The sequence below is a fragment of the Mustela lutreola genome, chromosome 7 (assembly GCF_030435805.1).
Source record: "Mustela lutreola isolate mMusLut2 chromosome 7, mMusLut2.pri, whole genome shotgun sequence".
Lineage (NCBI taxonomy): Eukaryota > Metazoa > Chordata > Mammalia > Carnivora > Mustelidae > Mustela > Mustela lutreola.
The window spans coordinates 69,531,462-69,557,546 of NC_081296.1; the positions used below are offsets into that span (position 1 = coordinate 69,531,462).

General features: G+C 44.9%; 2 protein-coding genes across 13 annotated transcripts in view; one reads left to right on the forward strand and one right to left on the reverse strand.

Moving 5' to 3' along the window:
* Nucleotides 1-11,788, forward strand: part of TUBGCP4 (tubulin gamma complex component 4) — a 37,310-nt gene extending 25,522 nt beyond the window's left edge. For all 5 annotated transcript variants that reach the window (XM_059181343.1, XM_059181342.1, XM_059181344.1 and 2 more), the window contains 9 exons: nt 1,384-1,434; nt 2,195-2,300; nt 3,830-3,937; nt 4,396-4,534; nt 6,899-7,076; nt 7,803-7,937; nt 9,367-9,483; nt 10,119-10,258; nt 10,942-11,788. In XM_059181343.1, the coding sequence (XP_059037326.1) occupies nt 1,384-1,434; nt 2,195-2,300; nt 3,830-3,937; nt 4,396-4,534; nt 6,899-7,076; nt 7,803-7,937; nt 9,367-9,483; nt 10,119-10,258; nt 10,942-10,954 (987 nt within the window). In that variant the 3' untranslated portion in view covers nt 10,955-11,788. The remainder of the gene's footprint in view (nt 1-1,383; nt 1,435-2,194; nt 2,301-3,829; nt 3,938-4,395; nt 4,535-6,898; nt 7,077-7,802; nt 7,938-9,366; nt 9,484-10,118; nt 10,259-10,941) is intronic.
* A 671-nt stretch (nt 11,789-12,459) lies between these two features.
* The window catches only part of TP53BP1 (tumor protein p53 binding protein 1), a 77,663-nt gene continuing 64,037 nt past the window's right edge, over nt 12,460-26,085 (reverse strand). For 5 of the 8 annotated variants that reach the window (XM_059181327.1, XM_059181329.1, XM_059181326.1 and 2 more), the window contains 10 exons: nt 25,090-25,361; nt 24,275-24,424; nt 23,565-23,995; nt 20,855-21,046; nt 20,223-20,438; nt 18,327-18,542; nt 14,534-14,628; nt 13,793-13,992; nt 13,191-13,336; nt 12,460-12,812 (listed from right to left, as the gene is read on the reverse strand). In XM_059181327.1, coding sequence (XP_059037310.1) covers nt 12,625-12,812; nt 13,191-13,336; nt 13,793-13,992; nt 14,534-14,628; nt 18,327-18,542; nt 20,223-20,438; nt 20,855-21,046; nt 23,565-23,995; nt 24,275-24,424; nt 25,090-25,361 — 2,106 coding nt within the window. In that variant the 3' untranslated portion in view covers nt 12,460-12,624. Of the gene's footprint in view, nt 12,813-13,190; nt 13,337-13,792; nt 13,993-14,533; nt 14,629-15,267; nt 15,410-18,326; nt 18,543-19,189; nt 19,255-20,222; nt 20,439-20,854; nt 21,047-23,564; nt 23,996-24,274; nt 24,425-25,089; nt 25,362-26,085 lie in introns of those variants that run through there. The other 3 variants (XM_059181328.1, XR_009355537.1, XM_059181330.1) reach the window with 3 other exon arrangements.

Below are 26,085 nucleotides of genomic sequence, written 5' to 3' on the forward strand. Positions count from 1 at the left end.
AGATTGTCATCATAGGGATAGTTAGCACCTCTGCTATATCCCATAACTATCATCTCTTTTTTGTGGTGGGAATAATTAAGATCTAGTCTCCTAGCAAATCTGATTATAATACATCATTGTTGTCCATATTCACTATACCATGACTCACATCTCCAGGACTCAGTTACCTACTAGTTGCAGGTTGGTAACCTTAAACAACCTCTCTTCTATCCCCCTACCCTGCAGCTCCTGGTAACCACCATTTTACTATGTTTTTATGAGTTTGGCTTTTTTGGACTATACATATAAATGATATCATGCAGTGTTTCTTTCTCTGACGTATCTCAGTATAATATGCTCAAGGTCCATCCATGTTGTCACAAGTGGCAGAATTTCCTTTTTCATAACTGAAATATATATATTTCATTATATATCACATCTTCTTTGTCTGTTCACCCGTCATGGACACCTAGTTGTCTCCGTATCTTGGCAGTTGTGAATAACGCTGCAGTAAATGTGGGAGTGCATGTATCTCTTTGATGATCCTGTTTCGTTTCCTTTGTGTAACACCGAGAAGTGGAATTAAGGATCATGTGGTAGTTCAACTTTTAATTTTTCAGGGACCTCCGTACTGTTTTCCATGGTGACTGAACCAATTTACATTCCCACCAACAGTTCACGAGGGTTCCCTTTGCTCCACATCCTCGCCAACAGCTTGTTACCTCTTCGTGATGATAACCATTCTAATAGGTGTGAAATGATAGCTCTTTGGTTTTGACTTACATTTCCCTGTTGGCTGATGATATTGAGCATCTTTTCATGTACCTGTTGGCCATTTGTATATCTTCTTTGGAAAAAAACAACCTGTTTAATTCCTCCATTTTTTAATTGGATTGTCTGTGTTTTGTGGTGGTGGTTGTTGTTGAGTTTTAGGACTTCTTTATATCTTTCAGATATTAATTCCTTATCAAATATGTGGCTTGCATATATTTTCTCCCATTCTGGAGGTTGTCTTTCATTTTGTTGATTATTTCTTTTGCTGTGCAGAAGCTTTTTTAAAGATTTTATTAATTAGAGAAAGCAGGAGCAGGTGGGGTTGGAGAGGGGCAGAGCAAGGGAGAGAATTAGGCTCCCTGCTGAGCTAAGAGCCTGACATGGGGCTTGATCCCAGGACCCTGGTATCATGACCTGAGCCAAAGGCAGAGGCTTTAACCCACTGAGCCACCCAGCTAGCCCAGCCACCTGGAGCCCCCTGTCTTAATTCTTAAAATGATGCTGGTGGGCAGTGACTTTATTCTCTAGGCTGACGCTTAATGACTGAGCCACCTAGGTGCCCCACAAAACCATTCTCTACAGAAGTTTTCATTGGAATGAAATTTTATTCCTGTTTTTTTCTTTTCACAGCATCTCTGGAAGCTCATGGTAGAAGAGTCAGATTTACTGGGTCAGCTGAAGGTAATAGCTGTCTTTTAATTCTTTTTTTTTTTTTAATTTATTTATTTGACAGAAATCACAAGGCAGAGAGGAAGGGAAGCAGGCTCCCTGCTGAGGAGAGAACCTGATGTGGGGCTCCATGTAGGGCTCCATGTGGGACTCGATCCCAGGACCCTGGGATCTTGACCTGAGCCAAAGCAGGGGCTTTAACCCATTGAGCCACCCAGGCGCCCCCCGTCTTTTATGAGACTGACGCGCTGCCTACTGCGCTAAGAGGGCGGCATGCCCCCCGTCTTTTAATTCTTAAAATGATGTTGGTGGGCAGCGACTTTATTCTGTAGGCTCTCCCTAAGAGCATTGGTTGCCTGTACCCAGACTTCCAGAATGGCCTCACATGTCCTCACCCAAGAGGGCAAATTCTCCCTAATATTACACATATACTATAGCACAAAGGTTTGGGTGTTTACTTTCTTCTGGCAGAACAGACTTGTGTCGCCATTGAATAAATGACACTAAAGACACACCGTTGTCCTGCCTTGACGAGTGGGAAGTGTGCCCCTGTGAAATGCCAAAAGCCTATATCCTTTTGTAGGCTGGGCTCACAGTGATGAGATTAGCAACTTCATGTGTAATTACGATGGTGAGCAGCTCCTGCCTTTCTAGATCACTGAACTTGACAATTTAGGCAGAGAGGAAGGGAAGCAGGCTCCCTGCTGAGGAGAGAGACTGATGCGGGGCTCCATGATGTGGGGCTCTGCCTAAATTGACATTCTTTCTGCAGATCATTAAAGACTTTTATCTTCTGGGACGTGGAGAACTGTTTCAGGCCTTCATTGACACAGCTCAACACATGTTAAAAACACCACCCACTGCAGTAACTGAACATGGTAATTGCCCTCTGGACCTGAGAATTACAGGTTGACTGATGTTGTAGGGTGTTTCTTGACCGCTGCTGAACCGTTCATTCTGTTCCACGTTAAAAGCAACCTGGTGAGTTAGAGAGCAGGGTTTCCAAAGATGGAAGGCCCTTTGGTGGGTTGCACACTGAAGTCACTGGGAGTTGCCTTTTGATCCTTCCTGGAAGAGTGGGTATAAATCAGGTATTATGTTATCATAGTGTCATCCTACATCCCTACCGGACAGACATAGCACTATTTACTGCCCCTTGTTATATTCGAGTTCTTTAGGTTCCAAATGATGGAAACCTAACCTGAACCAACCTATGTAGAAAGGGGGAATTTATTTGCTATTTCATCTGTAACTCCAGTGGGATAGTATTAGCTGGGCTTCAGACAACAGAAACTAGGGACTTGAATATTGCTAGAATTTCCTTTCTTACCGTATCTTATGTGTGCCTCTTCCATGCTCTCTGATGGCCTTCCACTCCAATTTGGAAACATGGCCAGCAATAGTTTCAAGCAAGTACCTCACAGTATCTACTGGAGGAGCCAAATCCAGCATCTCTGGGAGCAAATTGAAAGATCCCAGGAAGGGGTTTTGATTAGCCCAGTCCAGATCATAAACATACCCCTGCACCAAAGATGTCCGACATGAAGATAAAGTGAAGTGTTCACCTTTGACTAATGGGAATGACAACCATTTCCATTCAGACTATGTGAGGAGAGTTGGGAAAGGATCAGAATAAAAATAAATAAATAAATAAAAATTAAAACAAAATGGGGGGGACACCATGGTTTCCTTTTGTCTGACTCTATAAACAATAGATGGCCACTGTAGTCACACAAGACTTTTTTCAGTGCAGATATCAGAAAACCCAATTCAAACTCATGCAAAGGGGAAGAAAAATGTATTGATTCTGATAGCTGAAAAGGCCAGAGGATGAAGGTTTTAGGCAAAGTCTGATCCGGGGGCTCACATGACGCCTTCGGGACTTGGTGCCATTCCATCTTTCACCTCTGCCTTTTTTCTCAGACAGGCCTGCTCCATATGGTAGCAAGATGGCCTCCAACCAACCTCACATCCCACTAAATCCCAGTTTATCTAAGCAAAAAAAAAAAAAAAACAAACAAACAAACAAAAAAAAAAACCTCTACTCTGAATAGAGCCTCTGGATTGGCTTGGCTGGAGTCATGTTCATATCCCTAAACAAAATAGTGTAACAAGTTAGAGTATTCCATTCCATTGAGCATGGCTGGGTCACCTGCCTACCCCTAGCATCAGGTATTGTCAACCCCACTGAACCACATGGCTAATACTGGGAGGGGTGATTCTCTAGGGAAAACTGGGTGCTATTATCAGCAAGAGAAGGGGGAATGTGTGCGAGGCCATTAAAAGTAGCCTGTCTCCATGCGTCCCACCATTAGTGTCAGGTGGGCTAGAGAAGTGGAAAGCCAGCGGTGCCTGGGTCTGTTACGTAGCCTAGCGTTCTTGTCAGCCACTGTGTTCCCCCTTGCAGATGTGAATGTGGCCTTCCAGCAGTCCGCACACAAGGTTCTCCTGGATGATGACAACCTTCTCCCTCTGTTGCACTTGACAATCGAGTATCATGGCAAGGAGCATAAAGGTTTGCCATTCTTTCTTGCATCTTTCTGCTCCTATGGGTTCATCATCTGTTATCCCATCCGTGCTTCCACCCACCTCCACAGAAACCATTTCATTTTGGACCTTAGAAGTCACGTTGTCTGGGGCCCTATCTTGTATGGAAAGAAAGGGAAGTCCAGAGAGGCGAGGCAGGATGCCCAGACCATGGTTTTTTTGCCCTGCTGCTGGAAAGGTCTCTGTTTATTTCCAGCAAACAGACTTTTAAGGTTGAAAAAAGAATCTGAGAGACCTCCTAAGAGAATCTCACTTGCCTTCTAATGCAAGTCCCTTAGACTTCCCTTGCCTTCTAATGCAAGTCCCCTTTTTGTCGCCTGTATGCTTCTGACACTATAGGCTCAAGTGATGAGCACTCCCTCATGAACGTGACTCACCTTGTGGAAGCCCTGGTTCTGAATGAGCAACATTGTATTTTCTTAACAGATGCTGCTCAGGCAAGAGAAGGGCCTTCTCGGGAAACATCTCCCAGGGAAGCCCCTGCATCTGGCTGGGCAGCTCTCGGTCTCTCCTACAAAGTGCAGTGGCCGCTACACATTCTCTTCACTCCTGCTGTTCTGGAAAAGTGAGTATTTCTGAATTTCTTCTAGGTCAGTCTGACCTGACTTGCAAGGGTAGAAATAAACAGGAATAGAATTGTTGGGCACAGGATAACCACGCGGCTGGTGGTCATACAGTCTGTAAGTCAGAGGCTGCAAATGCAGTTGCCTTCAGGGACTGGACAGCAAAGCTTAGCAAGTGAAGCCGCGGACACGAGGCCGTGGGGGCTGCTGGGTGCTGGGATGAATGAAAGTGTCAGACCCTCAGACCACCAGTGTGGTAGTGGTGTGTGTGTTTGTTGTTAAGATTTTATGTTTTAAGCAATCTCTGTACCCAGTGTGGGGCTTGAAATTCCTGAGATCAGGAGTCGCAGGCTCCACTGACGGAGCCGGCCAGGTGCCCGTTGTCATGTTTTAAGTTGCACAATCAGCAGTTTACACACTCTCTGTCTGTGGCCTCTGGAAGATGCAGTCTTGAGCACCTCATGAAGAATCTGGCCCTTGCCAATTCCATCAGACTAGCAAGTTTCCTCCCTAAAATTTGTGTAATTTTTTTTGATCTACTTGGGAAGACTTTCCAAGCCCAGATGTTTGCTGTGGACTTGAGCCACTGCAGAGGAGCTCGCCGCCTTACCTCCAGGGAGAGGCAGTGGGGATGGCTAAGCTGGGATGGAATACGGGAGCGGGACCAGTGTGGTAAGAGGCTCTGGGATCAGCTTTGTTGTTTATCCTGAGAGCCTGCCAGGTGCTGTTGCTCAGTTCCATCAGGACCTTCTGTCCCCGAGGCAGGAAACCAGAGCTCTAGGGGAAGGGAGGTGGAGAAGCAGGCTTGGCTAGTGGTCACATGTGGAATCCTTCCCCACACTTACACAAATCTCCCAAATCCTGTCCTGGCCCGGGCTGGGGCTGGAGGACAGTAGCTATTGTGCTCAGGCTAGAGGAATGGAGATAAAGGGAAATGATGAACAAAAGGGCCTCTCTTCCACCCTCTGCTCCTGTTCCCAGTCCTCTCTACCTTTCTGAGTAGAGAAGCTTAGGGTATGAGAGCCTAGGCATGATCTGGAGAAGACAAGGCTGGTCCCGGGAGTTTGGGGGTTAGGTTCAGGGCCCACAGCCCAACGAAGGAAGCTGCTCCTTGTCCTTGAGCCTTCACCGCTCCCAGTGTCCCACAGGCAAACACGTATATCCTCACTTGATATGCTCTGAACGCCCTTGAAAAAAAATCAATCTCTGATGTAGTTTTAAAAACTTTTTATTATGGGAATTTCTAAATATAAACAAAAGCATGGACCATAATGGCCCCCACGTATACATGATCCAGCTGCAGCATCTGTCAGCGTCACTTGTTCCGTCTCTTGTTTTAGCGAGAGCCTTAGACAGCAAAGCCCAGGCGTGTTGTTTCACTCCATCAATGTGCCATGCAGAGCCGGTGCGTTGTCAGTGTAACTACAGTGCAGTTATCACAGCCAGTAAAATTAACAATAAGTCCTTATCTGATATCTGGTACAGATTGAAACTTTCCCAGTTATCCAAAAATGTCTTGTTATGTTTCGGCTTGTTCAAATCCGAATCCAAACAAAGTGTACTATTTTTACTAGGTTGTTCCATTAGAAATAGATGATCTTAAAAACCAAATCACATTGGTTTCTGCAAGTCTGCCTACGAACAAGTAAATATATCCAGTTTCACTAGGAATCAGCTGTTCTTCCCATGTGTGTCCTCAGCGCAGGGCTCAGCATGAGGCAGCTAGGCCCTGAGCTTGCCGTGAGGCAGGAGCTAGGGAGCCCTTACTTGCATTCTCTTCTTTGGGACAGAAAATTCGATTAACTGAAATCCTTGCCTCCTAACACATTGTTATTATTGGGCCACACAAGACCCTCCTGCCTTCCTTTCACATACGCTGTAAAAGCACTTCCCAGCACGGAAACTGGAACACCAACAGTAACGGTCTTTCGTAGTCTCCCTCCCGTGGCTCCCCCAGCCCATGGTCACCCCTCTCCCACAGTCCCATTTTCTGTCCTTTTAATATTTAGTTCTATAACATCAATATATATTCCCTCGAAGTATGTTTTTTTTCCTACCCGCTTGTTTTAAGCTTTATTGAATAAAAGTATAAAAGGCTCTATGTACTCTTGAGATTTACCTTTTTTATTCAGAATCCTACTGCTAGGAGTCCTCTTGGGCTGTGCAGCTGAAGCACATTCATTTTGACAGCTATGTAATATTCCACCATCTCCGTGAGCCAGTCCATTCAGCCACAGCTCTAGCCACTCTCCTTGCCTCCCTGCCTCTCAGGGAACAGGTGGCAGGCCCAGAGTCCTAGGGTCTGTCATGCAGGTGAGGTGGGCAATGAAGTTTTATTCCTAAAGAGCCTGACATTTCTGTCGCAGGTACAATGTCGTCTTCAAGTACTTACTGAGCGTGCGCCGGGTGCAGGCCGAGCTGCAGCACTGCTGGGCCCTCCAGATGCAGCGCAAGCACCTCAAATCCAACCAGACAGACGCCGTCAAGTGGCGCCTGAGAAACCACATGGCCTTCTTGGTGGATAATCTTCAGTACTATCTCCAGGTCCGGGCCCAGGGCTGACTAGAGGAAGGGCGACCAAAGTCTGGGAGGTGAACGGGGTTGATTCAAGAGGTCCTTCAACCCTGCAGTGGTTGAAATGTTGGGGGTTGAGAAAAGGCACAGATTTTATCACTGGGCAGGGTTTCTTGGTGGCATTTTAGAAGAAAGTAGGAATAAAGGGAAGGAGACTGAGTCTAGGGTTCTTGTCAGCAGTGCAGCATTTAATTCTTTTTTAATTCTTGTTGATCTGACCCTCATGTTTAGAGTTGGCTAGAACGTCAGTTGGTGGAGGGGATGTGGCATGAGGCGAGGCGATCTGCCAGAACTTTGGAGCTTCTTAGGCATTAGACAGGTAACTTTGTAGAAAGCTAAGCAACGCGAGGGGGTCTTTGGTCAGCTTTAAAGTGGCTTGAATAGGAGGGAGACTTTCTCTTTCATAATGTCAGGCATCTTTTTTTTTTTTTTTTTTAAAGATTTATTTATTTGACAGAGAGAAATCACAAGTAGACAGAGAGGCAGCCAGAGAGAGAGAGAGAGGGAAGCAGGCTCCCTGCTGAGCAGAGAGCCCGATGCGGGACTCGATCCCAGGATCCTGAGATCATGACCTGAGCCGAAGGCAGCGGCTTAATCCACTGAGCCACCCAGGCACCCCCAATGTCAGGCATCTTAATGTCCTCGAGTGCTTAGAATGTGCTGGGTCCTGAAAGTACCTGTGTCCCTGCCCATCAGGTGGACGTGCTGGAGTCTCAGTTCTCACAGCTTCTGCATCAGATCAACTCCACCCGTGACTTTGAAAGCATCCGATTGGCTCATGACCACTTCCTCAGCAATCTGCTGGCTCAGTCCTTTATCTTATTGAAACCTGTAAGTAGGCCTGTTGGTTTCCTTGGACTGCTTCTCACCTGACTGTTCCCTTCGATCCTGAGTTGCCAGGATACGTAACTATCATTAAAACAATTGCTGAATCTCCATTTTCATACCTTTTTAACAACTTAAAGCAAAGCTAAAAGGGAATGTTAAAAGGGAACTTAAATGTTTTTGAATTTCTGAAATATTGTATCCTGGGGATGTGGTGAGCAGCTACAGAGGATAGAGTATGTGCTTAAAGGATTTAATTTTAAAAAAACCTGACACCACAGAAAGACTAATGAAAACACATATAGTACTTACTTTCTTAGCAGTCTTTTGGGCCAGGATGCACCAGTTCCAAGTTGTTTTCACAGCCAAGAGTAGTGTCTCCCTGCCCGTGTGTGTGTATGTCCATCTCCTTCAGGGTCATTACCCTCAACCTTGGCTACACATGGGAGTCATCTGGAAGCTTTAAAAAGCTGGGACCCTGAACACTTAAATTAGAATCTCTGGAGTGAAACCCAGGGCCCGGTGTGTTTTTTTAAAAGCTCAACATGCATGCCAATTCCAGAATAGAAAGCGGGAAGGCTGAAATGACCCCTCATAGTTTCTCTGATTATATGGGTTACATAGATTACACTTCATCTCTGATGTCAGCCAGCTCTTCTCCCTCAGTCCTGCCACACCACAAACACTGCAGACTTCTCTTTTGCTCCTATTCGAAGCTTTTTTTGCTGCACTAAGGGACAACAGGTTACATAGATGCCACTCCCAAGGGCTCTGTGAACTGACACCACCAAAAGCCACTATGACAGGCAGACTGTCCTCAAATGGCAGGAGTGCATCCTTGGGTAAAGGAGAAGATGAGAGCAGGTGGTCACCATTAAATATTTATTGAGTGCTTACTGTGTGCAAGGCACTGGGGATACAAAGAGGTATAAGTCATGGCTCTGCCCTTAAGGAGCTCACAATCTAGTTGGAGAAACAGTACATACATACATACATACATAGATCAGTAACAACACAGGCGGCCTGAACAGGGGCCAAGAGAACAGTATAGATAATAGAAGCAGGGGTCACTAAAGGCTACATGGGGAAAGGAGTGTTCCACTGAGAAGGCAGAACGTGAAGTGGCTTCAAGGAGAGGATCCTGGGTATAGGGACCAACAGTGAAAGCAAAGCTCAGGGCAGGAGCACACTGGCTGGGCCCAAGAAATGATGACTAGTGTGATGTGACTACAGTGGAAGGTTTATGCAGGGGTGACTAAGAGAATGACAGCATCTTTGCAGGAAGGGAAGAATTTGGTTTCCACTTGTTGCATTTTGAGGGGCCAGCAGGACTGACACGTGACATTGTCTCTCCTGAGATCAAAGAGTGGGAATAATCTTTAATATCATACATGTATCTTCCTTCTTTTCCTCATACCAACTGTTTCCTGGGTAGGTGTTTCACTGCCTGAACGAAATCCTAGATCTCTGTCACGGCTTTTGCTCGCTGGTCAGTCAGAACCTGGGCCCGCTGGATGAACGTGGGGCTGCCCAGCTGGGCATCCTGGTGAAGGTGAGTCTGCCTGGCTGTTGGCCATATGCAGCCCTGTCCAGAGGGTGGAGGATGTTTTGCCAGTGGGGAATCTCCATCTTTTCCTCAGAGACAATAAAGCATTTCCCCCAATACATACATACACACAGAAATAACAAGATACAAAGATTAAAATGTTGGTATCAGTTCATTCTGAAGCAGCTAATTATGTGCCATCATCTCAGCGTTCAAAAATAGTTCAGCTGTGAATAGTTTCTTCAGCCCACAAACATGCACTGGCTTTGTTCTCAGATTCTCCTATCCAACCTCCTTACTTCCTTGAACAAACTCTGCTTTACTGGGATTTTAATTATCCTTAACAAAAAGCCGCCGGCTCTCCCCAGCCCCAGTATACAACAGAATATATTAATTTGAAAGCGGATGCTAACTTCCTACTGAGCATGGGAGTGTACCTTCACAGAAAGTCATGCTATCTGTGGACACCGTCCTAAGACGACCTTTTAGGAGCTAAGAGAAGCGAGGCTGTGGGAAGGCCAGCTGGTGCTGTAGAATTCTGAGGAAGAGTTTTTCAAGAAGCTCCCCCGCTCCCCTCTCACTCCACATGGACAGTTGGTGAGTCTGAGAGGAGTGACAGCCCGGGTCCTTCTCCCTTGCAGGGCTTCAGCCGCCAGTCTTCATTGCTATTCAAGATTCTCTCCAGTGTTCGGAACCATCAGATCAACTCAGATTTGGCTCAACTCCTCTTACGACTAGATTATAACAAATATTACACCCAGGCCGGTGGAACTCTGGGCAGGTACGAACAAGCCTTGGGGAAGTTTGTGGACTGTGTGTGTGTGACTTTTGAACAATTTATAATTCCAGAGCTAAGAGATGTTAGCCACCATCTCATCCAAATGGCCTCATTTTATAAACAAGGAAATAGGCTGAGATAAAGGGCTGTGTCTGATCATCTTTATTTATATTAATGAAGCTTAACTTCTAGTAAAAGCCACCATCATAGTGAAACACTAAAACTCCTGATGCTGAGATGGGTTTTTAGTTTGCTGGGCAGGAAGAACGAACTGGGAAGTGGAGTGGCTGTGGCTGGTTCCCAGTTCTGACATTAACCAGCTCTGCAGCACCGGGCACCCTGCCTCCCTGGCTTCTAGTCCCCAGCTTCCATGCATGGGAAAGGTGATTGCCCCTTCAAGTTCTTAGCTTTTTAATCCAACATTCAGTGCAACCACCACCAAGATTCACTGGTGGTTGGCTTTTCTCAGAGGTCTCTCCTGTTTTTAAAAAGCACTTTATTGTTCTCCTTTTTGTCTCTCAAATGTCCTCAAGCAGATTTTTCCTAAGTGATTTTAAGCAGAAAAAGTACAAGAAACACTGTTTTAGAAGATGACATTAGGTAGATTACAGGCTGCCCTGATTACTCTTTCTTTGAAGAAAATCTTGGGAAAGCATATTTGATGAGGTTCTTTTTTTCTTTTATAGTTTCGGGATGTGAAAATAACTGGTTCCCAAACCAGCAGTCTCTCACCAGCGTTCCCACATCCGTGACAAAATTCAAAACATCCCACTCTCCAGCCGCTCTGCAAATGCCTGCCATCTACTGAGGGCCCTACCTTTCCTCCTAGAAGCTACTACTATTGAACATTCATGGGTACAAATCCTTCCTGTGTGGAACAGTCTAGCCCATCTTAAGGGAGTTCTTAACTCACCCACCATGGAGGACATGTGGTGCCAGCTCTCCCTCTGCTGACCTTGCAAGATCCATTACATGGAGAACATCTGTCAGACATGTCCATTTGTTGAGCACCTACTATGCGCCTAGGTACTGTTCAAGCGGCGAGAGACAGCAGTAAGTAATAACTTCCAATTATTTCAGACCGGAAAAAGGGCAGTTCTAGCTATTGACGACGTGTTTAATTATTCCTATTTTAACACGGAAAAGGAGTCCTTAAGAAAAAGCCTGAGGTCAAATCTCTAGGTTCCCAATATTGAAAACTGCAAGTCTTATTATCCCCTCTTGGAAAAATCACAAAAGTTAAGGTTCCCCTAATCTGGCCCAACCATTACTGTAATTATTAATGTTCATATTGGTGTGAACAAAAATAAACATTTATTGAACAACTCCATAATGAGAAAGAATGCAGCATTCCAGCATCAGTCTGTAGCTAGTGATTCTGGTCCTTCCCTACCACATACTATATCCTATTTCCTATACTTGTGTGCTGAAGGTAACTCTTTCCACTTCTGTCTATGGAGAAGTTAGCAAACTCTGGCCCACCACCTGTTTTTGTAAATGAAATTTTACTGGAACCCAGCCACACTCATTTACCTGTTGTCTGTGATTGCTTTCATGCTGTCATGGCAAAGGTTTTGTGACACGTCAAATGGCCCAGAAGGCCTAAAATATTTACTAATTGTCAGGGAAAACTTTTTAACTCCTGCTTCAGAGAATCACAGGACATCAACAGGGATGCTGCTAGTGGTAGGGAAAGAATAGCTTCTAGGAACCATGACAGCAATAACAGTTATAAAATTGGACCTCTGGCCAGAGCTGCTAACATTTCCAAGTGTTGTCCCTGCGTTTCTCATGTTTATCCTTGCAGAAAGTCATCCCATCAGGCTTACAGTCACTGACCTTTCATAGCAATTGGTGCTTTTTCCTTTTTAGTTCTCAGAGTACAGTACCCACATCAGCTGTCAGTGAGCTCCGCTCTAAGATGATTTTTTTTAAGTAACAGGAGATGCCCAATTCTATTTAACTTTGCTCCATGTATTGATTTGGGCCTACTGTAAAATCAAGTTTTTGAAAGTCAAATATTAGCCCAGGATAACCTTTTGACAAAGATACCACAGAAAATTTTTAAAATTTCACTTATTTACCTTGGCTAGCTGTCTTCCTACTATGAACAAGCCTATTGAAAACCGCAGAAGGTACTAGGTTTGTCTTGCTTTTTGTTCTGCAATTAAGTTCAAAGAAATGGATGAAGAAATTCCAGTTACTACAACCAAAGAGATTCAACATTTATTTTATCATAAAAGTCCAGCAAATAAAACTATATACAAGATCCATGCAAAGAATCCAGTTACACACAAGACACATTTAAAACCCGGTTAAAACACAATCTCCACAACATCAGGGAATAAAATCAATGAGACGAAGTATCCTTAGTGAGAAACATAATCGTGTTTATATTTTGGATGCTGCTTGAATCCAATTCTCTCCCCAACAATGAGGCACTGGATCACCCACTCCTGCGACACCACAGGCAGCTGCAATGCTTCCGCACACTTCAGCACCGAGGCCGGGCATGAGGGATCCGTCACCACCACGTCAAATACCCCTAACGCAATATCTGCAGGAAGCAGGGGAAGGTGAGGGAAGAGAGGAGACTGGATTTAGCCTTCCATGGAAAAAGACATGCCTCCTAGCCAGTGCGTAGGACTGCACCCAAATTCAAGCTTTTCATGTCCGTGTTACTGATCACAACCCAAAGTGAAAAGTCACCATCATTAGATGCTAACCTTATAGGCATGTTTATCAATACAGCACTGGACTACAGCAGAAGCATCAACCCAGGGCCTCACTCCTAGTGGCTCACCTCTTGAGGGTGGTACCTTTCTTCTCTCAGAAACATGGACAAGGTCAGCCAGTCAGACCACAAGTCCAAGCATCCATGGGTCTGAGGCCCTCCTTAGAGCAGTACCACCACACACACTCTGCAGGGACCCACCTTTGTTATGGGCACTTGAATGGTGCTGCTTCACGGAGGCTGCCCCCCCAGTCATGAGGATCTCAGACCAGAGCTCCAGGAAGTTCTGCTGTTGGTCTGACACCAAGAGTACCTTCAGATTGTGGAAAGGGTTTTCGCGGGGTTGCCTATGAAGGAGTCAGAGACACAGCATCTTAGAGCCCCTCTGCCAAGGGACTTGGGCCCATGTGAATGTTTCCCAAAGTCCTGCATTAGGATACCACTCCCCTTCTCTCCTGTAAATCATGTATTTTCTGGAATCCTGGCATTCTAATTCAGCCCTTCTGCTGTCCAGATCCATCCTGGGGCTGAGAATAAAATGCCTTGCTTAAAACTTAGTCCCCTAACCTTAGAGGTCAAGAATACTGAACCTACATGGATCCTCACACATTTTCAAAAGGTCCTTAACCAGGATACATCAGGAACATAAATTAGATGAACTGATGAAAAGAACTCACTGAAATTCTCTAATTTATCCTATGACAATTATAGTTTCTACAAATACACTCTCACCTAGATTCTTCCCCCTCCAAAAGCTTGCTGTCTTCCTGCCTACCATCCTAGTTGGGCTCTCAAATACTCACCAATCCAGAATTCTTTGCTCCTCAAGGCTGTACCCAGCAGGCAGCAAATAATTACGGTAATTCTGGAGCTGGTTGGCATGGCAACTATCATGGACCCAGACATGAGACACACAAGGAATCCCACTGGCAAGGCACAGGAAATACTTCCGGGTTCGACAGTGCTGATCCGCAATTAGGAGACACTGGTAGGCTGTGTTACACTGGAAGAAAAGGAACAGAACCAATAGGTCTGGTGACTTCTACAGAAAGCCCCTGAATAGTAGTCCTGCGTTCCAGAGAACAGATCTGAACACTTCCAAATACTACCCAAAATGGGATTGAGCTTATCCTTCTGCCCAACACTTCCTTTCTCAATGAAAGGCCCAAGGCACTGCCCTAGATACTCTCCCTGCCTCACCTGCAGGTTTTTCTGGGGGCCTAAACCCTCAAGGGACAACCCAAGCCCAGGTATTCAATCTTCCAGGCTGAGAATCAGCCACACTCTAATGGGGATTTCTATTAAACACAAGTTTTAATCTGCGTTTGTCCCAGAAACAGAACCACAGCCTTTAACAAATAAGGCTTCCAACTTCTCTTCCTTACATAAAAGTAAAAATTCTATTTCATGCAAAACCTTGTAGCAGTTTCCCAGTTCCTGAACTGTGGAAAGGGTTTTCATGGGGCTTCCTATGAAACCCACCACCCCCCCAGGTTCTTCTCATCATTGACCCACCCGGGAAGCTACACAAAGAAACTCCTCACCTGGGCTTCATTGAAGTCTTCAAGGATATAGCCAGCTCCTGCTCGAAGCTGGGATTCTGTATACTGCTTGTTGAAGGGAGGAATTTCTAAAAATTCTATTTAAAAAAAACAAAAACAAAAAATAACCAAGATCATAATTACTAGTCGGTTTCTTATTCGCTACTTTAAGGCTGCTTCTTACTGCCTCCTTTCACACTTCCCCCACTATCTCTATAGCACTATATCCCAAAGACGGATCAAGGGCTTTCCCATGGGTCAGAAAGAGCTCTGTCATGAGGACTACAAAATGCTGCCAAAAGAAGGGACAAGAGCAGAAGGGGTAGGGAAGATGAGAAATGGGGGTAGGTCCTGGACCTTAAAAACATCAAAGGTTTGTGTACTGAGTCATGGGACTGTTAACAAGGATGGACACACAACCAGTTCCCATGGTGGGTATTCCAATATGAGTAACCCTTATCATCAAGAAGCTGTCCTTTATGCCTACCCTCAATCTCTCCTGCAAGCTAAGCCCATTTCCTCTAATTCTGCTTGCTTGTGGAGATAAAGAATAGCTGATTCACACTTTTTCTAACAAAGCCTTCAAATTCCCCCTTCATCAGCAGTTTTACCCTCTATACACTAAAACTGTGATGAACCAGAAAGCTCAAAGAAAGTAGGGTTTCTAAAATGTAACTGATTAAGTGAAGGTTAGCCAGAAAAATCCTATTTCAACCTTTTTATTGAAAACTATCTACCTTTGATGATCTTGAAGTACCTCAGGACACTGAACATCAATGACTGCATTACAGTCTTGAGGGTGAAGTAGAAGTTATGAGAGATGAGGCTGAAGCTGTAATGACCCTAGGCAATTAGAAATTGCCTCTTTTGACCAAATATCTGCTCCTCTCATATATAAATAACACATTAAAAAAAGAAAAGAAAAAAGCAAGACATTAGAGATTTTAGTTAAGAGTTCTGAGAAATTAAGTTCTAATGAACTTATCACAAATAAAAAACCCAACCAAATTCATTAAGAGTTCAGAGCCAGGACCATTTCCCATCCCCCTCGTGCCCAGTGGCAAATGCCGGCAGAGCAGACCCCTTGAGGCCAGCCCTGTGCTGCCCTCCCTGCCTGCTGGAGCCACCCAGAGTGCTGGTGCCCCACAGTCAGGACTCTACACCTCCGGGAAGGTCTGACTGGCTGGCCCTTTCACCTTCATTGCTCTTTTCTTGACTAAGCAGTCTCCATGTTCCTCTTAAAATGAGAGCTCAAACTGGAAACTCTAAATGGTTGTAAACAACTCAGAATATAGCAGGACTATTTCTCAGGCTTGTCACTGCATCCTGTTGATCTATCTCAATACACCTCGTCACAATTTTTAGTACCAACGCTCTACTGCCGAGTCACTGCCAAGGCCTCGCGTGATCCTTTCTTTTTCCCAAGACTTCTATGTTACGTCTGCTTAATCCAGGTCTGTTTCTAGTCCTGACCTCTTCGGTTTTAATCGCCAATTATGTTTCCTTGCATCTGTGTAATCAAACATTATCCCACCAAGGTAGCAGTAGTCTACTCCTCTACTTTTTCTCATTTTGGATTTAATTTTCTTTATTTGCGACTTATGAGTGGCCCTGCCCCACCAGAGGCTAAAATGAACAGATTTTTAATTCCATCATCTAAAGGATGAAGGTACTAAATGAACCCAACTCTAGAGTCAAATCCTCATGGCTGATGGGTCGCTGATGGTATGCCTCCCAATAATACCAAACAAGTGCCATATACTTAATTCATGAATAAATAGGTCTCATTAAATGAATTCAAATATTTTATGAGCTCCTTATCTAAAGTAGCATCTAAGAGATTCCCATTTATCTACAAGTCATACCACATGGTTTCTTTAAAACTAATATTCTGTTAGAAGACTGTTTTAGTACAAATGTCTTTAGGCTTCTTGAGATTGAGGGACCTTCAACATACTAAAAGTATCAAGGACTTTGGTACTTTGGGGCAATAATCCAACAATAAAGGAGCAACATAAAACAGATGTGTTCACTATAACCACATTTTCCACAAGAAACCTGGAAATCGGGGCATGTGGGTGGCTCAGTTAAGCGTCTGCGTTGGGCTCGGGTCATGATCCCAGGGTGCTGGGATTAAGCCCTGCATCAGGCTCCATGCTTAGCCCTGCCTCTCTCTGCCTGCTGCTTCCCCTGCTTTTGCACTCTGTCAAATAAATAAAATCTTTAAAAAAAAAAAAAAAAGAAGAAGAAGAAGAAGATACCTGGGAATCTCTCTTAAAAAAAGTCCAATTCCCTTCTTATTTAGACAAGGCCTACCTCCCCTCACGTTTGGTTTAGAAGGTTGGGATTAAAAACATTTCATGTATCAGCAATGGAGGGAATTCTTCTTAGCTGAGTTTATTAATCTTACACATGGTCACAGACATTTAAGGAACTGGACAGTCTGCATCTCTTACCAAAGCTGGCTTTGCTGACCATGCTGTACCAACCCACAAATAAAATATCTATAGAACTGCCAAGTCCTGGGTCTAGGGAACGGCTAGGAGTGTGCTGGAGAATAAGGAAGGTCCAGAGTCTAGCAATACTGCAAAAGCAAAAGAAAACAAGACCACACACACTGTTTTGATCTCACAACATATCTCACACAATCCCCAAGGGACTCATTATGATCAATGTAAAACTACACTCTTCGCTAGGAAAACAGACACCTTATCTCCTTGCCTATAGGGAGGACCTATACTTACCTCAATTTGACAAAAAAGGCTGGGTGCACAACCCTGAAACCTCACACATGCCACCTGCTCCCATATGCTAGAAACACACTGCTGATGACTCCGTTTATGCACCTTCCAAACAGCATAAACCCTAACTGCAACTCCCTGACCACCTGTAAAGATCTGCGTCCCTGTAAAGATCTCCACATGGCTACGGTGGGGGAGATATAGTTTCAGTTAGTTAGCAGAGAGTCATCCACGCACCTGACGTGCCAACCATCACAGGATCTGCAGTGCTGCTCTTTTACGATAACCATGTTCCCTAATGTGATCCCCTCTTGCAAGATTCAACTCTAACCTGCAGAACATCATCCCATCTGGATGCTGCTGAGTCACTTACAGTGACTCATTTTTACATTTTTATCTGTCCATTTTCTCTCCTAGATCACACTTTTCAGACAGCTGAAACTATTTTTTTAACTCTCCCCACTGTAGCCTTCACTCAAACCCTATGTAACAGACAATGCAGAAATGTAATATACAGATGAGGTTTAAGGTTGAAGAGAGGCACAAGAGCTGCAAAGGCTTAGAAGCTGCTTCTCTGTAATCACCCAGGGGCTCTGGGTACCCTACATTCTTAGTCTTACATTCAGACCTCAAGAGACTGAACTTCGGCCCGCACGTGGGTCTTCTCTAGCAGTTGCCCCAGCACACAGATGGCAAAGCGGCAAGGCATTCAGAAACTTGACGGAGCCAGATGACTATAGTAGGATAAAATGAACAGGGGTTCTAGTCCCAACTCTACCATTACTGCAGACAAAAAGCAATTATTTAACCTCTCCAAGCTGGTTTCCTCATCTGTAAAGCAGACGGTAAGATCGATCTCCCATCTCGGTTGTTTTGAGGAGCCACCAAGAGGAATTCTGTGGAAACAGTCTATAAATCAAAAGGCAGGGCTCATTAACTTTTCCTGACCAAGATCTGAGATGCCACCTGGACTGCCACCTTGGTAGGCTCATAAAGTGAATAGAAAGGAAGAAAGTGCCCAAGTGTCAGAGTCCCCAGGGCTTCCTGGGACTTACCCTCCTCTTCCTCACTGCTTCCTGTAGGACCGTCTGGCAGTTTGGAGCGGCTGGCCAACTTGTCACTGGTTGTCGCCATGGTGAGAAGAAAAGCATAGCCCAAAAACAAGGTCTTGTTGAGGGGCAAGGGTCCTCTCTGCTCTTCCAGGGCAGAGGGTTCACCCATATTGTCTCCACTCTCACAGGGGCTCACAAACTCTCCTGCCCCCACCGCACCTGGAAAGGACAGAGTACAGTTACTAGAAGGCTACAGACCACTGCCTGGGCACGACAGGATGGGCTGGGAAGGTCCTGAACAACTTTTTTAAGCTATATGGTCAATAACGTAGGACCCAATTTACAGTACAGAGAAATGTGGTATATTTAAATTTTACAGTCATGATGATGTATACATTATTTTCATAGATTAAAATCAACTAGTATTGTTTTTATACAGCCAAACCAAATACTTCTGAGATCATTTGAAGAAGGTGGTGGTTCTAATACAAATGAAGCTTAGGTAGGAATGAAAAATTATTTGGAAATCTTCAGTCCACTTTCTTTGCCCAGTGCTTGGAATCCCCCAAGGTAAGTGTTATTTTGAAACAGTCCTTAAAAACAGACAACAAAAAGCCCACCTTTTTTATTACCAAGAAATGTCCCTGGCAGATAGACCATCCTATACCTGACCCTCACCAGAACGGTGCACAGAATACTTGGTAATAAAGTGTTCTTACACGCTGATGGAGCACCATCAAACCAGCCTGCTTCAATTGTCCCAGTTTCCAACCCCTGGTGGTGGATAAGTGAACCAGCCAGCCCAGGACTCCCAGAACACCCATGCTAGGAGTGCCCCAATAAGTCCACAGAAAGAAAACAAATACCTGATTTGGAGAAGCAGAATCATAGCCTCATTAGGAGGCTAAGATGACAGACAGGTCATGCCTCCCTAAAACAAAACCAGCAGGAGAAGCACAGTCTGATGCAGTATGTACAAGCTTTTGACTTCAAAATCGACTGCCTGAGTGTGACTTCTGGATGACTCGGTCACCTTGGGAAAGTCAGCCCACTCTCCTGTGCCACAGATTCTTCTACTGGAACATGAATTCTAACATCTATACCTCATAGGGATTATCTGAGGTATTATGTGTAAAGTAGTTCGTTCCATGCCTCACATAACCTGAACACAACACGAGTGTGAGATATATATGGAGATGACACAACCCAAATACACAGGAAACAAAAGCAGTTCTGGTGCCAGGACAATGGACATGTAACAATCAACGAAGTCCTTAAGTTTGCTGGACTGAGAGGGCTCCCTCAGGGAAGACAGGAGGACTTTACCCCTGTGTCTCTAGAACCCCAATGGATGTGAAAGGATCATAGTAGAGACTATGAAACAAAGACAGATAAAGATAGATTAATTCCTGTTAATATGAAGCATGAGGGACTGGAAAGCAGTTGTTTGGGAACAGTATGAGGATGGGAGATGCAAAGTGAGGTACTAGCTTTCAAGAGGAAGTCTGGGAGAGCCAGAGGACCCTGGGTGCAAGGGAGGGGGAAGCAGAGCTTCCTGAGGTAGAAGATGGTGCCAGGTAAAGAAGATATGTAAGACCAGTTTCACCTATCTTGAATCTGCTTAAAATTCAGTACTTCTTTTCCCCTCTTAGAACCTACACGGATGTCAATGAATGTGTCCAACCAAGATTTCATGTCCTATCTACCTCTACTGGACTCTACTGGGAGATGCATAAAGGTGGATGCAGTAAGCGGAGTACTACCTGGGGCTTGTATGGGACCCCATCTTTGTAGCCAGGAGAGAGGAGCCACCGCCACTTCTCAGGCTCCATCTCTCCGGCAGCTAGCCCTGTATTCCATAATGGTCTGAGGGAGAATGAGGCAAAAGGAAGCACTCACCAGGTTTCACAGTGGCAGACTTCCGGCCTCGCTTGGCAGGGGACCGTTCCTCTTCAGAGGTGATCAGTTTTCTTTTGCCTGAGGGAACTCCGGAGGAGGCACGAGGGCTTTCTGTGGTCTTGCGGGTAGGGGTTGTGCTGCTGCTGCTGGAGGCAGCGGGGGTGGCCGGGGAACTGATGTTGCTGCGCCGTTTCCGCTTCCCTTCCACCAAATTGTCTAGGATAGGGTAAGCCAAAGGCTGGTCAACTCCATGAGACCATGAGGCCCTGGACTCCAAGAAGCTGGGTAGGGCCTGAGTTAGAGATCACCACACCCTTTCCTCCACCTCCCCAGGCAGCACAAAACCTCCCTTCAAACCACCACCTTTTCTGTTTCAGTCTCAGTCATGACTGAAGTATGCCTGGCCCCCTGCAGAAAACTGGGGAGGTCAGAAGAATCTGAGGACTTACTTTCTGGTCCCGGGAAAGACACAGAGATAGGCAATGGCTCCAGAAAACAGCAGCTCATCAGCATCTCATACACCACAGGAGTAGTAAGATTTAGGAAGGCATGCTTACTACTCTAGAATTCACTCCTCCTAACACAAACAAAGCAGGGCCTGGGGGCAGTTTTTCAGGAAGCAAAGGTCTTACCCAAGCTGATATCTGCTGCCTTGGTAAGGGGGGTTACTGCCTCGTATGGGCCAAGGCCATACTGCTCCCTCAGTCTGTTTCCTTGCTCCAAGGACAGGATGACGGCCATTCGCTTGTACCACTTCCTTTGGCCTTCTTTTTCAATGCTGTAGTACAATTCTCCAGATTCCTTCCTGTGCCCTTTCACCACCCCTGAGTGGGAACAACAGAAGAGCGGCCTGCTGTTGTTTTAGGTTGCTTGGCACCCACTCACCATGGCTCTGCACGGCAGGCTTGAGGCAGGGCATTAAAAGGTACAACAGGGGGCTGAAGCCAGTACTTAAAGAAATTCCAGTGGCACCACCACCACTTAGAAAGGTATGTAGCTACTACCCTGGGGTTGGGACATGGAAAGGTTCTTAACAGAAAGAACTCTTCAGTTATAAAATAACTTCCTAAAGCCAGCCTTTGTGAGTTGTTAGTAGTTCAAGTATTTTTTGAAGCGAGACATGTGGTTTCTTAACAATCCCATTATAACTTACTAAACCTTTCCTTCTTGGCTTCTTTGGAGGCTGAGTGGTAATTCTTGAGTTAAGCTGTAGGTGAAAGATGACATCACGCTAAGAGAACATGTGTCTGTGTGGCTAAATCAAAACAGAGATACACAGCAAAGAAAGGAAAAAATAAATAAATTCTGCCTCTCCTGCCTAATTTTCCCTAATATTTCTTGCTCTGATTCAGAACCTAAAAATAAGGCCTCTCATTTAGAAGGAACACAATGTGGAATATAAAAGGGATCAGGGCTAGAATTCCGGAGACCTAGGCCTAGGTCTAATTCTGCCACCACCAAGCAGTGTGGTCTTGGGTAAAACCCATTCTGAAACCTATGAAAAATACCCTCTACCTATCAAATAATTTACACACACGTGTGCAATATATGTGTGTGTATACACACACACACACACAAAACACATACATGAGGTAAAAACAATGCATTATCATGAACACCTTTTAAAAGGGTCCATTTGTTTTCCCCCATTAGCCTATGCTTGAATGAAGGGCTAAAAGAAACCCAGAGCATATGCCACCAAGAAAAGAAATAACAGACATGAAAAGCAAGACTTGGTTCTCTATCTATGCCACACAATCACTCTCTTTCCCCTTGTTTAAACCTCTATCAGGAAACTAAGTCACAAAGACCCCCTTGAAAAGGACAAAGAAGCCCAAAGCAAAAATAAACTTCATACTGATGAAGAGTTACTAAAACTAAAGGTGGCTAACACTGACATTAGTAGACAACCTCAATAAATGAGACATAGACTCCCTCCAACCCCGATGCTGTAATTCACCCTGCATAAAGACTGTCTGTCTTAAGAGGACCTCCAAGATAAACTTTACATCTGAAAAAGAAGAATGAATATATTTGATACAAACTACATAAGCTACAGACCATAAAAGACCTAAATCCCCATGCTACTAATTAAAGCCACATAGAGCTGTTATTCAGTGCTAAAAGGTTAAGTTTAACAACGAAATAAAGGGGAAACAACTACTCAGGAGTCTACATCACAGGAAGGTGTGAAGATACTTTAACAGAGGCACTGTTGTCCATTATATCCTAATCCATGTTCCAAACAATCTCCAGAAACGGTATTTTTAAATGATAAAACTCAACACAAACATTTATGTTCAAATTAGCTCACAGAAGAGGCAATATATTCAAAGAACTGGCACACGAAACAGTCGTAACAAATACAAATCTGTCACCATCATGATTATAGGGAACTGGCTACTATAAGAAAAAAAAAAAAGGTACCTACCATGGTCGGTAGGTATGCATGCACAAAAACACAGTACAAACAACTTCTTCCTAAGTAAAAATATCTCAATAGATCTGCCACTCACCTTCTAGATTCCCAGCAAGGCAGGTACTGTATGTAAGTCTCAGTGGTGAAAAGGAAAAAACACTAACTTTACAGTGGACAAAACTTGCAAACACTTAAACCAAGGGATGAGGACTAACGAGACCAGTGACGTCCTATGGATGTCATGGCCTCTCTGCCCTATGTGATGTCAAAAGAAGTGCACTTCACCTTCCCAGCATTCTTTTCAAAACCCTTAACACTCTGATCTAATCAAATAAAACATGAGAAGACCCAAACTGAGTGATATCCTACAAAATATTTAACCACCTAAAACTGTCAACGTCAAGAAAAAGAAGAAAAGATTCAGAAACTGTCACAGATCAAAGGAGATCAAAGGACACATGAGGGCTAACGGACTGGATCCCTAGAACAGAAAATGAACACGTAAAAGCTCATGAAATCCAAACAAGGTCTGGAATTTAGTTAGTAAGGAGTTAGGTTGGTTTCTTAGTTGTGACAAATGTCCCATGCTAATGGAAGATGTTAACAACAGGGAAAGCTGGGAAGCTGGCTGAGGGGTGGACAGCAACTCCCTACATTATCCCAGTATTCTGTACTTGGCACAGTACTCTGTATTATTTCCCATAAATATAATATTATGCCAAAGTAAGTTCATTTAAAAATAAGCAACAAAGGAAAACAAAAAAGGCAGTGTGGAAGTAACCAATATAGTAGTAATGGAACTGCCAGCTTTAGAGACCCCCGCAGAGCAATCAGGCTGGAGCGAGGGCTCCTGGTAGTAACTGACTGGAGAGAAGACTGGCCCCGGCAAAGCGAATCTCTTACAGACTCCACCCCTTTATTACCTGCACTGAAATACTCATCCTCGGAGAGGGCGGTCACTTCTGTATCCAGTGGGATGGGGTCACACAGCAGAATGTCTTTGCCCAAAACGTCACACTCGTATCCATCATCAAAGAGCAATTTATACTTCCCAGCTCCGACATCACGAGTGATTTTCCCAGAGTAAAAATAGCCATTTGACGACCACTTGGCTACAACACGGAGCCCTACAAAGCTATTCCCTGGGGAAGAGGCATCCAAACCATCAGAAGGACCAGCAGCAGCTTGGAAAGGAATCTCTGGAGAGTCACTTCGACGCAAAGCACCAGCACCCACATCTGCCCGCCTGGTGGAGTCTGGCACTCGGGGCACAATACGAGTGAAGGATTTATCCTCCGGTGACATGCTGGGTGAAATGTCCTCTATGCCCAAGGGGCCAGGAACAGCTGCTTCTCTAAAGAGAGATAAGAGATAGGAGGCAGCAGTAAGAATTTTAAAAAGTACTTATCTACCAGGTTTCCCACTCCTTTGTCAGCCCGTTCTTAGAGGACCCGGCACAGGCATAAGCCTGGTTTCTCGGTAGCCTCTCTGATCCCTGCCCACTCCCCAGTCAGTGCGGACCCCTCATGTCCCTCCTGACACCCCACATACTCTCTACTCCCCTCTCTTCGCTCTACTCCCTTTTTTGCTGAACAAGTCATAGACTAAGCATTATCTCACACTACCCGGGTACCTGGTTCCAGTGGTCCGAGAAGGCGGGCGGCCCCTTCGCCCGCGCCCACGAGGCGTGACTGGAGCCTTCCCTCCCTGTCTGATGCCAAGGCCTGCATCACCATCCTCCTCACACACTGGCGCCCCTGTCTGACTGACCCCTTTTCTAGGACTAGAGAATGAAGACAGGTTAGTCTGACAGCACCTGCGACTGGGTCCTTTCTTCACAAACTCTCCCCACGGCCCTTAAACTACATGCCAAACCAACATGTGCTAGCCCTCCAGGGCAGCAGGAAGCCAGTCTGAACACCCACCACCAAAACTATCAGCCAGGGAGTGGGAGTGTTGGATAATAAGGAAAGGACATCCTCCTCTGCACAAGTTTATTCCCTCCTGACAAAGCCTCCTACTGCTGCCCTCAAAAACAGCACACCCATTTCCGCCCTGCCTCCTTTTCTACTTCAGGCTCTAGACACCTGCAGAGGATAACAAGAAGCTAGGAATGTGTCAAGTTGGGGTCACTACCCTAAACTTTTTGTATTCCCAACCAAAACACTTGTAGGCTACATAAAATGGGGATGGCAGCAGCATATGCCAGCACTTCCAAAGTCCCCTCACCTGTTTCCTACATTTTCTTAGAAGTCTAGCTCCCACAGAGCTCTACCCTACCTCCCATGCAAAACCAAACAGGAGAGGAACAAGGGGAGCAAGAGGATTTGAATTATCCTAGTTGGAGAATTGGGGGGGGTGTTCCCATGACTCCCCTTTTCCTGTGGTATTAAAATGTCAGCAACCCTGCCCCTGCTGTAGCTCTCTCTCTGGAGACCCTGTCTGCACCTCAGTTTTCCTGGGCCTCCTCGGGAGCTGGGCAAGGCAAAATCTGCGGGTTCTGTCCCGCTGGTTTTCCCTTTGAGTGGTCCGGCTCCTCTCCCTGAGCTGCCACTGCTGTGCATGGCTGACAGACTTGTCCCACTTGACGTGCGGTGTAAGCTGGACGCCTTGGAGGAAAAGGAGCTGATATCCCCCAGGTCACCTGAGGAGCCCCCAGTCTGTGAAGGGGAAACTTCAGTTTCACATTCCTGACACTCTACAATTGGCTCTTCAGTCTCCTGCAAGAAAGAAATGGATACAAAAGCTAAAAGCCGCCACAATGACATCATGCTAATGTGGAAGTTGAAAAACCTGAGATGGATAGAAATTTCAATTCAGAAAGGCAGGAATCAGGAGACTTTCTGGAATCATGGTGATGTTCTGTATCTCGTTCTGAGTAGTGGTTACATACAATTAATTGTCAAAAGCCACTGAACTGAACATTTGAGACTTGAGCTTTCTACAGGGATTATATTATAGCTCAATAAAAAAGAAATAAAGGTGGTACTGGAGTGCAAAGAGAGAGACCTCTATTATAAGCTAGTAAGTTATATTATCTTTTTACTCAACAAGTTCACAACTTTTGGCTACTAAGAAAACAGTAAGGACTCTAATCCAGACTACAGGCAATCTTTGTCTGGGAGAAGAAAGGTAAGAAGAAAGGAAAGTTAGAGGAGGAAAACAAGTGGTTAGGGGCCCTTCTGGATATTTGATCAGCAGTGGATAAAATTACATGCTTTTTGAAATTAGTTATATTACTTTTCCATAAACGATAAAGGAAACAGAAAACGAGGCAAAAATGGGCTAAAAATGGTGCTACTGTTTAGAAAAATGAAAACCAAAAAGGTAATAAAACGTTTAAGGTTGCAGTATCATAGAAGACAGGAATGTCAAACTGACTTTATCTCACATGCTTACTTTGACGGAGTGGTAAATGGAGCTCAGTTTTAAGCAGCCTTTAGA